General features: G+C 34.7%; 1 protein-coding gene across 6 annotated transcripts in view; it reads right to left on the bottom strand.

Annotated features, from left to right (window-relative positions):
• The window catches only part of RALYL (RALY RNA binding protein like), an 834129-nt gene that overhangs the window by 189923 nt on the left and 628246 nt on the right, over window positions 1-15960 (bottom strand). For all 6 annotated transcript variants that reach the window (XM_004276159.3, XM_033439829.2, XM_049700753.1 and 3 more), the window contains one exon: window positions 4449-4524. In XM_004276159.3, the coding sequence (XP_004276207.1) occupies window positions 4449-4524 (76 nt within the window). The remainder of the gene's footprint in view (window positions 1-4448; window positions 4525-15960) is intronic.

The raw sequence follows: 15960 nt of genomic DNA, 5'->3' as shown, positions 1-15960 counted from the left end.
GTGTGGTGATCTTAAAATGGTAATACTATAGGTTACCCTGTGACAATCTTAAGGAGTCTTAAAGGTACTTGCATTGGCAATCTTGATTCCCATGGCCATCTCTGTGAGGTGAGAAGGTTGCTTTGAAAATCAACTGTATACAACAATAAAACCATGTTTGGGAATAATGTCTAGTAATATCCATGAAATGAGTAGGATGAAACTTGGAGTTTTATGTGTCTTACTGAGCTGTGCTCCCAGTGACCCAGAGGGTTTCCTCTTGGTGTTAAAACCTGTGCTGTTCAGCTCTGATAAATAATATCTGTGTGCTCTGGTTGTCAGCTTTACTCACATCAGAGGGGAAAGGTCTGTCTCCTTTGCAAGCAGAAGCAAAACCATCATACAGTTATTCTTATTTAGCAATTGTTTAGCATTAATTGGAACTTGGCATGCTGGGAAACTCACTTTATTTCACAGCACCATAGACACTGTGTAATGTTCAAAGCACATTTGAAGCAGCAATTTATTAAAAGTTACAATATTCTTTCTAGAGAATGGATTTGCTATTCACCATTAGGACTAGATCCAATATTTATGGAATGTTCACAAATGATTCATTATGTGTCATTTACAAATAGCCTCTAATAGGAGACATTTTCATTATAAGTGCTATTTTAATGAATTGTCTGTCTCTATGGATTCATGTGCAAGACTGCAATAATTTCTTTTTACTTCCTTCCGCCAACCCCAAACATGACCCTGCTGCTGCTCATCATGCCTTTCCTATTTCTTCGGCAGAATCATGTGATCATTCCCCTAGAAACCTTGGATGTATCTGTGACTCTCACTCACACCCCATTTCCAGTCACTCATCATATTAAAATGGCTCCTTGTTGCCTGCAGAATAAAAGCCAAATGTCCTTAGTCTGATAAGCAGCCAGATAAGGATGCTGACAGCCTGAGTCACCATAGCATGGTGGTCCGAGTGGTCTATCCTAGCTCTCGCCATAAGATGCTCATCTTCATCTCTGTGTCTGTGTCCCTGCAAATGTTCTCTGGCTGGCAGGCCCTTCTTCCCGTTTGTCTGCAGAGTGAATGCCTGCGTTCAGAAGTTGCTCGAGAGGCATCCAGACTTTTCACTCCCTGTCTACCAGGCAGAATCTATAACTCTCTCACTTATTTCCTTATAGAAATGTATGTATACTTCATTTATTTTCCTTATATATATGTATATCTAACTCATGGATAAGATATTAATATATTAAAGCTTTACTCAGTTTTTTAAAAATTGTGTCTTCTATGTGTACCATGTTAACTTAACACATGACAAAATCTTAGTGAAGGTTGTTTGGCTAAACTGAAAATCCTGTTAAAAGAAGTAACAAATCAAAGCAATGCCTCAGTGAATATTCTATGTAAATACTACTTTGTGGTTGATGATGCAGGTAAAATGGACATAAGTTAAGAAGAAAGTCTGATAGCAGATCACTGACATCCCTAATAGTGTAAATAGATATAGAGACATAGTAGTTTAGGGCACAAGGTAGATCAGAGGTTACCTATAACCATAAAATTAGTTTACTTTTATTTTATTTTGCTCTCTCCTTGTCCTTCAGCCTTGGCATTTTCTGTGCCATTTGTCTAGAAGAACAGCCACCTTAGTGCTTAGACCATAGTAGACTCACAATAAATATGTCTTGTATGAAAGAATGAATGAATGAACAAATGAAATTGTTCCAGCTCTTTCATTTTACAGATAAGGAAACAGACCCAAAGATGTAAAAAATAGGAAAGCAGAAACCACCTCTTTTCAAGCTGCTACTATATTCCCCACAATGAGCTAAGTGCTTTCATCTCAATTATTCCATTTTACAGTATCAAGAAAAATTATACAACTATTATGTTAGATAAAGAACTTGAATCTCAAAACCTTTGCCCTATGATCACACAGATTGGTGGTAACTCTTGTTCTTATACTATGTACAGTGTGCAGGCTTTCTTTTGCCACCTGCTGTCATGATAATCATGGACAGAAACATAATTGATTATTGGTTTTGGTGGGTAGGATCTCTGCTTTTTAGGATCTGCATTGTTTAGATGGTAGCAGTAAATACAGGGAGTTGTGATCAAGTGGCAAGGTCTTTAGAGTTGAAAGCTGAAAAACAGTGTTCAGTTCCTAATCTTGTTACCTTTCTTCGGGCAAATCCTTTATTGCCTTGGAAACTTAGTTTTCTCATCTATAAAGCAAGGCAAATAATACCAACCCTGTGGAGTTCTGTGGTGAACAGATGAATAATGACTATGAAAACACATTTTGTCTACATAAAAGTAAAGTATTATTATTATTAAGCTTATGTAAGAATGAGGGCACGTGTATGAAAGGGCTTTCTCGGCTGCACGTTCACTCTCTTTTGTTCCCTCTGTTATCATTTTGCAATTTCATAACATCCCAGCCTTCTTTTGTGTAAACAGATGAAAATAGGATAAATAAATATTTCCCCACTAATATGATTTGTATACAATATATCAGATTTAAATAAACTTCTGCTTCTAATTCTTCTGAATTCACAATTCAGCAAAACTTAGTAATAGAGAAATAACAGTTAAAAAGGCATTTGTTTCTTGTCATAAGCTTCTATTCTTGTAAGAAAATCAAAACACTCCAAGAACAGGGAAAATATGAAAATTAACATAATCGCACAGACACTGGTAGCTCTTTGATGAGAATAAAAGCCACTGACAGCTTCTTCTGGTAATAATTGAAATTATGACTTTTCAAACGTTCTGCATTAGCTGCAGCTCTATGCATAAATTTTAAAATCAATCTGATCAAAAATTATTTGCATTTCTCAGTTTTTTAAACATTGTCTTCTACCTCAAACAAGGTACAGAAAGCATCATTTGCCTTTTGTTGATGACTTCATCTCTGACCTTTAACATAAATACTGTCTTATGACCAATTATCAACAATTGTTAAGTCCTGTAGCTTTCCTTTTTTATATAAAAATTTTTATTAAAAGTAAATAAATGTACACAGCCAAAGTGAAAACAGCAATTAAGATATATTTCCAATGTATTTTTTAAGATCGCTGATGGTCATACATTCGAGAATCCTGGGACATTAGGCTTGAAAAGGACCTTAAAACTCATCTAGTTCTGACCCTTTTATTTTATAGCTCGAGAAATGAAGCTGTGAGTGGCTGAAAAGGAGATTTTCTAATTTTCTGAGAACAAAGACAAGGAAACAGCTCCAAACTATCTTTTGAGCACTCTTTTTGCTCTACTATATCAGAATATAATCAATTTCGATATGTATAACTCAATTCTCCTTTATCCAAATGACATCAGGAAAAAGGGGGCCTTGCTCAGCACTTACATTAGCTTTTTGGATGTGGACACTGACAGAATGAAGATTATGTATCTGGGACAGGACCAAATAAATTGGATGATAGGAGATCTCAATAGCCTGGAACAATTGGCTAAGTCTAACAAAAGGGAATTTAACAGAGAGAGATGTAAAGTCAGCACTTAGATTACAAAAACCAATGGCAAAACTACATGAAGTGGGACATATGGCTTAGCGGCAGAGCACTATTTTTTTTTTTAAAGTGGCCGTTTTTAAAGGAACCAAAATTTCCATGAGTTTAATCTTGACGTCTTCTCCAAATCAACTGAATTTTCCGTAACCTAATAGAAGTATATATAGAACAATAAAGATGCTAAGTATAGTCTACTCCGTCTACCTGGAATTGAGATTATAGGCATACACACTGATAAACTGGGGCATGTAGAGGAGAAAGACCACAGTGTTAAGTTGACTCAGATCCAAATATATGAGGAAAGTTTAAAGGAACAGTTAATGCCTCTCTAGAAATGAGAAGGATTACATTTGTTTTTTGGTGAAATGGAGATGAAATGAACATGTCATTTGTAACAAAGAGGCTGAGTGATCTGTTGGAAAGAACTCAGGGCATGGCATCAGAAAGCATGAGTTTGAGTATTGGCACCATCACTTATCAGTGGTGTGACCTAGGAAAGATCTCTAAGAAACTGCATATCAGGCTCTTGATCTGTAAGATGAAGAGTAGCAATATCTACATTGCAGGATTGCTGTGAAAATTAAATTAAATTAAATAGCATATGTAAAATATGTGTAGTACATGGCATGCAGTAGTTAACAAATATTAACCTTTCCACCACTTGTTAGGTAGAGTCATGAGAGATTTTTATTAGATTTTATTAGAGGAATATCTTGTAGAAGGGTTGTTTAAGCAAGGATGAAAAGGTTAGGCAAGATCGCTGCCAATGCTGCTTGATGTATTTATATTTTGGCCACGAGCATTTTGTTGTACTTTATGCCAGTTAGAATTGCTTTTCAAAATATTTGATTCCTTATAGGTTATATTGCCTTTTAAAGTTGAAAGAATTTTTCATTACTACATATCATAAAATAGTGTTTGCTTACTTACCTATAAATTGCAGAAAGGGGCCTCTTATTTCCAGGTTTTGGTCTGTATGGTTTGGGTTCTCCTGCCATGTTGATATCTGAAAGCATAAAATAAAATAGTACTGATTAAGAAAATATTAAACCTTTTGAGAAAAGTAAATCATGAAGTTGTATTTTTATTTTTGTCATTTGTCTATGCAAATGTTATATGCCATTAATTCATTCACAGGTATCTATTGAGCAACTCCTCTAGGCCAGGCACTGTTTGAGACACATCATGCACCAAACAGGGTAGATCCATGCCCTTGTGGGACTTATCTTCTATGGGGAGGGGGCTTGAGAGATAGATATTAAACCACAAACATAACAAATAAGAAAGCTATATAACATATCTGAAGGTGAAAAGTACTATGAAAAAAAATGTTGAACAAGGTGGGGGATCAGGAATTCTTACTAAAAATAGAAAGAGTGAGAGACAGAGAGAGAGATTGAGATATCCTACTGATCTGGAGTTTTGCCAGGAACGTCTCAGTTTGTATAGACATTTTCATGGAATAAAGCTTTGTTCCTAAGAGGAATTGTTATATTTTCTTTGGTGATGTCTTCTCCAAGTGTTAGAAGGGTGGAACTGTAAAGCATACCAGCTTTACTGTGGAAACAACAAAATGCACTCAGCAACTGGAATGTGCAGTTACAGAGTTCTGGGGTGATCAGAAGGAATAAAGAGCACATCTCTTGTCTTCATGAACTAAAACTATAATAAAGTCTCTAAGATAAGACAAGAAGATGCTTAAGTACATGACAAAAGAGTATTTTCAAATAATTGACCAATCCTAATCTTAAAAAAAATGTGTAAAACTGTTATGAGGTTGGGTGGTAAAGGCTTGGGAAATGACATAAACAATTTGATTTAATAAAGTTAAAATTTTAAGAGGATGATAAAAAAAGAAAATCTAAAGGAGGTGAACTTCAAGAAAACTTTGAAAGAAGTGAGGGACATTATTCTGACAGAAAAGAAAGGCAAAGTTCTATTTCTTGTACAGGGGACTAAATATGCTGTCCGGGGATGGATGAGCCACCCATCAGTAAAAACAACCAAAATGTCTAGATGAAATACAATGTCATCTCTCTTTAACTTAATTTTTATTGGTGTATAGTTGATTTACAATGTTATGTTAGTTTCTGCTGTACAGTAAAATGAATCAATTACACATATATACATATCCACTCTTTTTGGATTCTATTCCCATATGGGTCATTATAGAGTACTGAGTAGAGTTCCCTGTGCTATACAGTAGGTTCTTGTTAGTCATCTTTAACATTAAAGGATAGGAAACATATGCTCATCTAATTCAACATCCATATGTGGGAAAATCCTTAACTAAGACGAGAAGGAGGGCTTCCCTGGTGGCATAGTGGTTGAGAGTCCGCCTGCCGATGCAGGGGACACGGGTTCGTGCCCCGGTCCGGGAAGATCCCACATGCTGCGGAGCGGCTGGGCCCGTGAGCCATGACCGTTGAGCCTGCGCGTCCGAAGCCTGTGCTCCGCAACGGGAGAGGCCACAACAGTGAGAGGCCCACATACCGAAAAAAATTAAAAAAAAGAAGAGAAGGAAACTTCTTTCACCTCCCAAAGAATATCTATATAAAATCCATAGTAAATAGCATACTTAATAGTGAGACACAGGGCACATTTTCTTTAGGATCAAGGGATTTAAAAGCCACATAGCACAGGGAGATCAGCCACGTGCTTTATGTCCACCTAGAGGGGTGGGATAGGGAGGGTGGGAGGGAGACACAAGAGGGAGGAGATATGGGGATATATGTACACATATAGCTGATTCACTTTGTTATACAGCAGAAACTAACACACCATTGTAAAGCAATTATACTCCAATAAAGATGTTAAAAAATAAAAAAAGGCATTCACTATCACCAACTCTATATAACATCATACTGGATATTGTAGTCAGTGAAGTAAGACAGGAAAGCAACATCAGAAATGGGAAAGAAGAAATGAAACTGTCATAATTGCTGATAATATGTGGGGCCACATAAAAACTCCAAAGCAGCCACAAATTACTACAATTAGTAAGAGAGTTTAGTAAGTTTGTTGGAGTTAAAGCCAATATACAAAATTTAATTGCATACCACTACATAGTAATACATATTTAAATATATAATTTACCATTTATATAGCATAAAAATAAAGTAACTAAGGGTAAATACATTATAAAATTTTAAAGATGTTTATGGAGAAAATTATAAAACTGTTTATGGGGATTTTACAGTTACCTTACATAAAAAGAGAAATTGGAAGACTTGATATAATAAATATTTAATTTCTCCCCAAGTTGATTTATTGATTCTATGTATTTTCAATAAAATCCCCAAATACTCTTTTTGTGTCTGTGTGGAGTTTGACAAGTTGATTCTAAAATTTATATGATAGAGCAAAACATCAAAATAACCATGATATACATAAGAAAAAAAATTGGCAAATTTACCTTATCAAGATTTATTTTTAAGCTGTAGTAATTAAGACTACAGTTTTGGTACAAAGAAAATGAAAAAATGGAACTGAGTACAGAACCCCCCAACTGACATACACATGTATGGATACTTGAATTATGAAAAAGCTGGCACAGCAGATGAAGGGGTAAAAGCTAGGCTGCAACAACACATATGAAATTGGACCTCTAACTTACATCACACAGAGAAATAAATTACTTATTGGATTAAAAACCTAAATGTGAGAGGCAAAAATATAAAACTTTTAGGAGGAAATATAGTAGAATATATTTATGAGATAAGAGTATGGAAGGATAATCTTAAACAAGACATAAAAAACACTAGCCTTAGACTATAAGAATGATAAATTCTACTACATTAAAATTAAGAATTTCTGCCCATCCAAAGTCACATAAAAAAAATGAAAAGAAAAGGCACAAATTGGATGAAGGAATCCTTGACAAAGGATTTGTTTTCGGAATATATATTCATTCCTCTAATAGGAAACAGAGACAAAACACCAAATAGGAAATTGGGCAAAAACTAGTAGGGACACTTTACAGAAGGAGAAATATGAATGCTGAATAAACACATGAAAAGACTCTCAATCTCAGTAGTAATGGTAAGTGCAAATGAAAACACTATGATGTACAACTGATACCGATTGGATTTACAACAATTTACAAAGTCTGACAATATCATGAGTTGGTGAGGTTTTGGTGAGCAACTCACACATGTATACATTGCAGGTATAAACATAAATTAGTACAACTATTTTGGAAAATAATTTGATACTTTATAATAAACTTAAAATGCTCAAACCTATGAACCAGGAGGCATGCCCCTATAGAAACTCTTGAATGTGTATACCTTAAGATAAGTACAAGAATGTTTATTGCAGTACAGTAAAATAGAAAAAAATCATGGAAAAACACAAATATCCATTGGCAGGTAACTGGATAAATGAATTTTGATATATTTACACAATGGAATACTATACAGCAGAAGAGAGAGAGAAAGAGAGAGAGAGAGAGAGAAACTTAGAGCCATTGGCAACAATACTGATGCATTGATGAATCTCAAGGAATGTGACACAGCAAAAAATAATGTCATGGAAAAACTGACAGACTGAGTCCTTTTATGTTAATAAAAATACAAATTTAACAATATGTTGCATAGGAATGAAAATACAGGTAATAAAACTAAGAAAAGAAAGCAGAAATAAGCAATGAATTCAAGATGAAGGTTACCTCTAAAGGGGCAGATAAGGGTGTGGGACTTGGGAAGGACATCTGAGGGACTTCGAAGTTAATCATAATGTACTATTTCTTAAACCGGATAGTAGGAAAGTAAGTTTACAGTATAGCATCATTTTGTATAACAAATACATTACAAATTTTATTGTATATAAATATATATATACATAAATTATATATACACATTTAATTTTTATTTATATATTTAAATTCAATATATATACACAATTTTTTAATTTGATAGTAAGTGATAAAGAATTACAAAAATATTGGTAACAAAGATGGTAAGGTGCGTGTTGATAAATATTCAGACCAGAGCCAGTGGATTTTTGTGAACAAGGGTTTCAGCAGAGATTGTGAGTGGGAAACTAGAAGAAACAAAGCGCAGTTGGGAGGATGGATTAGTGGATGTGAGAAGATTGTTAGAGACTCCAATTAGAACTTTACATCTGATTTGAGTGGGAAATTATTTTGGATTCTGAGTTGAGGACAGTCCTGAGAATGAATTATAAAGACACTGACTCTTGTATAATTTGGAATAGGGCCCAACCAAGATCTAGGCTGTCTAAACCTTTCAGATATGACAGAGTTGGAACAAAAAAAGTGAGTGAAACAAATGAAGATTTCTATTATTTTTATAAGCTTCACAGTGATGCTAGAGGGTACATGTCCATGAAATATCATGACACAATATGTGTGTTTCTAGCTTAGACTCCATTACTTTTGAACTGAAAACATAAAAATATTCTAAGTAAATAAAAAATAACTTGAGATTTAAGTCTATCAACAAGTATTGTAACGTCCATTTTTGAAATAATATGTAGCCAGTGGTTCTGAGTTTGACAACCAGTACATACAATGGAAAGCCTTCTATGGAAAGTTGCTAAACTCAGTATTTCCAGACATCAGCATCTGTTCAAAGGTAACAGAAAATGCAGAAAACCTTTGTTCCTTACAGACACTGAATAGTGTTCACGTGCATAATTTTTCTTTGAATGTTTATATATAAGCATTAATGTATGCTTAAATATGCAAATTTATATATTTTACCCTGCTATAGTGAAGATCATCTATAACTTGGTATTAGTGGATGGGGATGAGATGAGAGAGGCTGGACGTAGACAGGGGAGAAGGGACAGGGGGCAGTGAGCTCAGTTAATCAGTGAACATGAAGCGTTGCCAGGGTCTGGATGAATGAGTATTTCCTTTGTATTGAACTTTATAAATACAAGATTTAATTGTGTTTTTGGAACAACTCAGCTTATTTGGAAGCCAAGGCTCAGGTTCTCATTATCTCAAGAGCTGTTGGCCTTGAAAGAAGCCTAAAAGCAGTGTAAATGGCCTCTTAACATTGAACTTTTTGGTCACCTACAGAGAGACCTCCTGAGACTTTCTTCCCTGATTGTCCTGGCACTGTGCAAGGCACCCACAGGCAAGACAAGAGGAAGAATGACCAAGGTTGAATTTTCTGCCACTCTCACAAGATAGGGACTTTGGAGTAAAATGTTGAGATACAAAAAATAAAGTGTTATTTCTTAAATTCCTGAGTTTGCATACAGATTCATACTTAATACTAATATTTAGAAATCTTATACTATCCTCAAGAAAGGATGTAAGTTTAATCATTCTTAACAAATTCTTTTGAGATGGACCAAAAAAATCCTAGTAAAATTCCTACTTGTTATGCAGAAATGCCTATAGATGTACCTATATACCAAGCTGGTGGACTCTATTATTTTAGTATTAGAATCATATTCTCATAGAGGGGGTTGGTAAAATTAGATAAGCACCATTAGAAAGAAGTCTCTTGAAGAGTTTCTGTTTGGGTCTGAGACAGGCTGGGAGCTGGGACCCTTTGCTTCAGTGCTGCAATATTTGTACCTGGACAAACGTCTCCTCAAGCAACAAAATACAAAGAAACTATAAGAGACTAAAAATAATTGTGTGCAAGCACAATTGGGGCAACTTCTGGACAACAAGACACAAAAAGACCAAAAAGACCAACTGCCACTTCTGGAGAGCCAGAAGCAAAAGCAGGGCATCAGGAGCAAAAGCAGGGTACTGCACGTGCCCTTGAACACAACATAAGGAAAGGAGTGGGCACCCCCCCTAAGCCACCCTTGTGGACTGAACCCTGGTCACACCCCTACCTTCACCCCATATAAGTAAGCAGCTCGCCCGACCTCACCCCTTCCCCAGCCCACCCCCACCCCGGGCAAGCGAGCAAGCAAGAGAAGTAGGCCCAATAAAGCTTTGCCTGAATTTCCTGTTTGGCCCCTGATCACATTCTATTGATTAAGGAGGTCAAGAACCCTGGTTGGTAACAGGTTCACTAGACATCACACCTGTGTAGAGAAACTCCCCCAACTCTGTCCAGGCATAGGAATACAGCAGAAGGGAGCTAAAGCTCTACCCATGACTAGGAGATGACTGGAGACAACAGATGAGGTATTTGCATTTTCTCATGTGACATTATGAGCCTCTGTAAGAACCAACCATGAGGCTTATAAGACAGACCCTGTATCTATTTTGAAGTTTCAATATTTCAAGTGAGCATGAAAAAGTATGAGGAAAAAATTAAAATGTACTCAAATTATCCTTCTAATATTAAATTTCAGATTCAAATAATTGAAAAATATCCTGTTGGGCTACTAACCACCTTTTCATAGCAAATTACTTAAAGTATATTAAATGCTCTAAAATTTAATCAATTTTCTTTTCTTCTTTATTTTTAAACTAAATAAGTGAAGTCAATACCATGATAGAAATAACTATAAAGTCACAGAACTGAAAAAAATTCAAGGAGATGAACCTATTCTGATTTGAGGTAAATGAGATGAGGCAAGTGGAGACAGGTACTGTTCAAAAGCATCACCCTTGAAAAGGATACCCAACACATGCAAATATATTTATTTGACCAGTCCTTGTTATGGTACTACTAAAGATGACAGTAAAAGCATTCAATCATTTTGTGCTTTTGACTCTTGGGAAGATACCTCCAATTCTACACCCAAACAGACGTGACTCTCCCTCTTTGCACTCCCATTTTACTTCATTACATCGTTCCCACAGCACTGACTACTGAGTGTTTGTTCCCTTTGACTTTGGACTTCTAAAAGGCAGTCATAACTTCACTCAACATCTTATGCCCTTTAGTTAGCATCCTGCAGAGGTCTGTTGATACAGTAGGTGCTCAAGGGATCCAACGGTTAACTAAATTCATACAAGCCAGAATGTGTGTCCTTGCGTGGGTTGTAATGTGTCCAGCCAAACACACTTTGTCAGAACATTTCCTAAAGTGGTATTTATCTAAACAATGTTTTAGAAAGTGTTAATAAGAATGTTGCCAAATTAATAAGTAACGGTAAAATAAATTTGGTAAAAATGCAATAATGTATCCCTTTCTCAAGTATTTGTAATGCATATTAAAAGATTCTGAAAACAGAAACATTCAGTTATGTTTAACTCAAATGCTTTCATATATATATATGTATATATATTTATATATATATATATAAAAGAGAGAGAAAGCGAGTATCTTTTGGATAGCACACCTGTTAACATCCAGCAAAACAGAGTGCCCCCAGAACACTGGTTTATGAGATACCCTGAAATGATTAGAAAAATATTTCACATTTATTTCTTTGCCATGTTTTCAATTTGGAATATCCTCTTATTTCTAGAGAAATTTAGCCTTGATATTGAAGTGACGTCTAATTTACAGTATAATAAGGCGTCCACATTACCAGTGTTATTTTTTAGATGGAGAAACAAATGAAAAGAAATATTTTCCTAAATTAATTAAAAATAATATCTTTATTCTTGGGATTTTTTTGTTTTGTTTCCTTTCCCAGGTTTAAATAAAAGTTTAAATAATTCAGCTATGGCATATAGACTGCCAGGAAAAGTCATTCAGTCTTTTATCCTTCACATTTGGAAGATTTAGGGATTCATTACTGTTCCATTGAATAAAAATTCAGGAAATAAAGAAAATAGTCTGTTATGTTTGACAAGTTAATGCATAAAACCATACATTATCCTAGTATAAGCACCATACCACTAAAAAGTGCTTTGGCAGTTATTATTAGTTTAGATCCTCAGAACAATCCTGTGAAATAAGTAGAACAGGGATCATTATTCCCATGTCACGTATATAGATGTTTGTGATACTGAGAAATTAAATGACTTTCATAATAATATCATCAGCTCATTTCACTACAGCAGTCTTTATTACTGAGTACAGCCCATGTGCCAGGCACTGAACTAGTAGGAGAGGGGATACCCTGCCCCTGCCCTGCAAGAGATGATTGAGAGTTGGACTGGAGCTGCACCAGACTCATGTTCTAGAACTTTTCCTACTATGTCATTGCTCTTAACCAGACTTTGGATGCCACATTTTTTATGCCACTTAAATCTGGTTTGGCTGTGGAAAGCAGCCTGTAAAGTAATATATTCTGAGTCCCCAGGAGTTTCGGCATCATGGGGGAAGATGTATGATTAAAGAAATGCTGTAGGGAGATTTGTCTGGCAGCAGTGGGGGAGACACATTCGACTTTCAACTGAGCTGCTTGAGATTTCTTGGCCATGTAGGTTCACAACCCTGTGGTTTGATACAGCTGCCCAGAAATGCTTTTACTCTAAGAGAAAAAATGCACCAGACTTGGAGAGGCAAGTATATATTCTAAAATATGACCATTTGAAGCATTTTAAGCCTAAATCTGAGAGTGGAACCAATTTTGCACAAAAGTAAATGGCTTTCTATCTTGTTGTTTTTCCCTTCACAGAATCAAAGCTAGTTTTACCACTTGAAATATGTCCTTAATAGTATGTTAAAATATTCTCTGTTATGGGAATGAAACTGTAGTCTAATTTCACTGGGCAGTCACTGAATTGTGACCATTTTAATGAGCCTTTGGATGTAGTTTCATAAATTAGTTCTGACACAGCACTATGGCACACTGGCCTCTGGTTATTAGAATGCTAATGCAAAGATCACTGGTTGGCCAGATTCCCATTTGTTACCAGAAAATACTGTAATGCTTCCAGGCTTGGTCTAAAAGGACAAATAAAAATGGAAACTTGAACTTATTAGTAATTAACTGGTAAGTCTGATCATTGCATGTGACTTATTTAGATCCAAACTGAATTTTTTCCCAATAGAAACTGAAGTAAAAAAATTGGACATATATACTTGAATGCCCATTTTTATTTATGTCTATTACATAATGGTTATATTACGAAGAAAATAGAGATGATACAAATCATTCACTTTCATTGATTAAATAATTACTGAACATACAGAATGTGCCAGGTACTGTGCTAAGTATTGGGTAAATAGATATAAATGCTGTTTCTGTTCCCAGGATATCGCAGAGAAAGGTAAACCTGCAGCTAACCATAGGAAATGTGGTGAATGCCACAATAAAGATGTAGACTTTGTACTTCGTGAACGTGCTGCCCTGTTTTCTATCGCTGAGAATGCCCTTAAGTGTCCATTGTTGGTAAATGAAGTGGTTTTCTTCCAAAACACCAGTTATAATGTTAGCAGTTTCATAAACCCACATCTATCAGCAAATTCTGCAAAACCCTCAGCTTGTTTCTGTTCTTTTTTTTGTTTAACTTTGTTGTTCCCATTGAACTTCCATTAGCTAATTGTCAAAATACCTTTGATTTGCCTTGAGGCATAAGTAGCCATGAAACTAGATGAAACTTTGTGGCTTTGGTGCGTGTTTAATAAACGTCTAGTTTAAAGTAATTTAGCAGAAAACACAAACATAGTTTCAAACAGGTGTAAAGCAAAAACCAAATGGTAACAATCATCAAACTGAAATTTACTTAATTCTTAAAACTTTCAACTTGGATGATTTTTTCTATCATTTTATCTCATATAATCTTGGATAAATTTTTTGAAGAATGCATTTTTATATTCCATGACCATCTCTACAAATCTCCACAAAGATAAAAATGAAGAACAACATGTTTTATTAAGAGATAAAACCTCTAGAAACCAAATGAATAAAATATAAAATTTCGATAAATGTTCCAGCAGCATCATGAATATATTTAGAACTTTGATTAACAATTTTATAAATACATCTAATGATCTATTGACATCAATAGTGGAGATAACTGTTATGATAATTAATATAAAAATACCTAGTGAAAAATAATCTTAGCCATATGTTCATTATAAATTCATAGACTTAACACTATTAATTTCTTTGCATCCTAAGAGTTTATTTAGTTTCATACTTGGGGAAAAATATTCTGTAAGGAAAATAAAATTCAATGAATAGAGAGTCTAGATTATCAACTTCTTTAGGAGCTCAGATCTCAATCAGTGAAGTAAAGTAGACCCCAAGATTTGAGTATTGCTTCTTTCTGTTTTCTTCCTTTTCTAATGTCTCTCTTTCCATATGTGTATATATGAACTTATTTTCTCAGGTCCTTTTTGTGGTGGCTTTGTATTCAGGGTTTAAAACACCAACGCTACAGTGATATGCATTTTATAATTCATAAATATGATGAAATGCCAAAGCTAATGTTAGGTAGTTAAAAGCATTTTATGTGGAGAGTAGTATACAACTCTGATACTCAAAGTTTGGTTGGCAGACAAGCAGCATCTGTATCATGTAGGAAGCTGTTAGAAATGCAGAATCCAGGTTTCATCCCAGATCTAATGAATCAGAATCTGCATTTTAACAAGACACCCGGGTAATTGCTATGCACATTGAAATTTGAGACACATGGCTATATAATACATTTAGCTTAAATCCCTTCCTTCAATTATCTTTTAAGAACTTTATTTTTTAACTGTTTTGAAAAGAGCGTAATAAGAATTCTGAGCATAAAAACAGTGCCTTTAGGGAAGAAACTTGAAAAATGCTTGTCTAAAGGCTTAGAATGTAATAATGTTACTCTAACCTCATCTTTGATGATGATAGTAGTTGCTAGTATTTGTATATCATTTACAGTTGATCACATTTTCACACACATTAAAAAATAATCATCACAATAATCTTGGGTCATGGGTCCTATTGTCAATTCCCACTTATACAAATTGAAGTTGAGAAAGTATGAGTTTTTGCACAAAGTAACTTAGCTAATAAGTAGTGGTGCCAAGACTCTGAGCGCAGGAGTTCTCACTCCAAACATCTTTTTCTATAGATAAAGTTTGACTTTTCAATTAAAATTAAATCTATTGCTTTTGGCAAGACATAATTTATTGGCAAAACACCAAAATATTTCATAATTTCATTTATTAAAATAAAAAGATGAATCTTTCATAAAGTCTCCATGAGCATGTAGAAATCCATTAAATTAAATCTTACTGTTAAGATTCCATGAGAAAACAAAATTTCAAAGAACTCTTTGATTGAGAATGCAAACATGAAAGAGCAAGAAATCAAGCTAATACAAAGAATCTAAGATCCTTCATCAAAAACCAGAAAGACATGGTTTATCTGATATTGAATAACAAAGCCAAGCTAAGATAAAGAAAAGAACACATGAGATTTAATCAGATAAAAAATATCTTGATATTATTAAGAAAAAAATATTTAGAGGATAAAATTATTCCACCTGGAAGGAAATCAGTATCATCCCAAGGAGATTCTTGGAAAATACATACCCTTTTGCAGAACTGAAATTCCTCATATCAGATGCCTTTTACTAAATGCTTTGTGATGTGTTGCCCTCATCAGACAATAAAACCGCAAAAATAATTTTGTGGATCATATTATAGTATAAACATCAGTGTTCTGCATT

The sequence above is a fragment of the Orcinus orca genome, chromosome 17 (genome assembly GCF_937001465.1).
Source record: "Orcinus orca chromosome 17, mOrcOrc1.1, whole genome shotgun sequence".
In the NCBI taxonomy this organism is placed as follows: domain Eukaryota; kingdom Metazoa; phylum Chordata; class Mammalia; order Artiodactyla; family Delphinidae; genus Orcinus; species Orcinus orca.
This window is presented reverse-complemented; position numbering and strand designations above follow the sequence as displayed.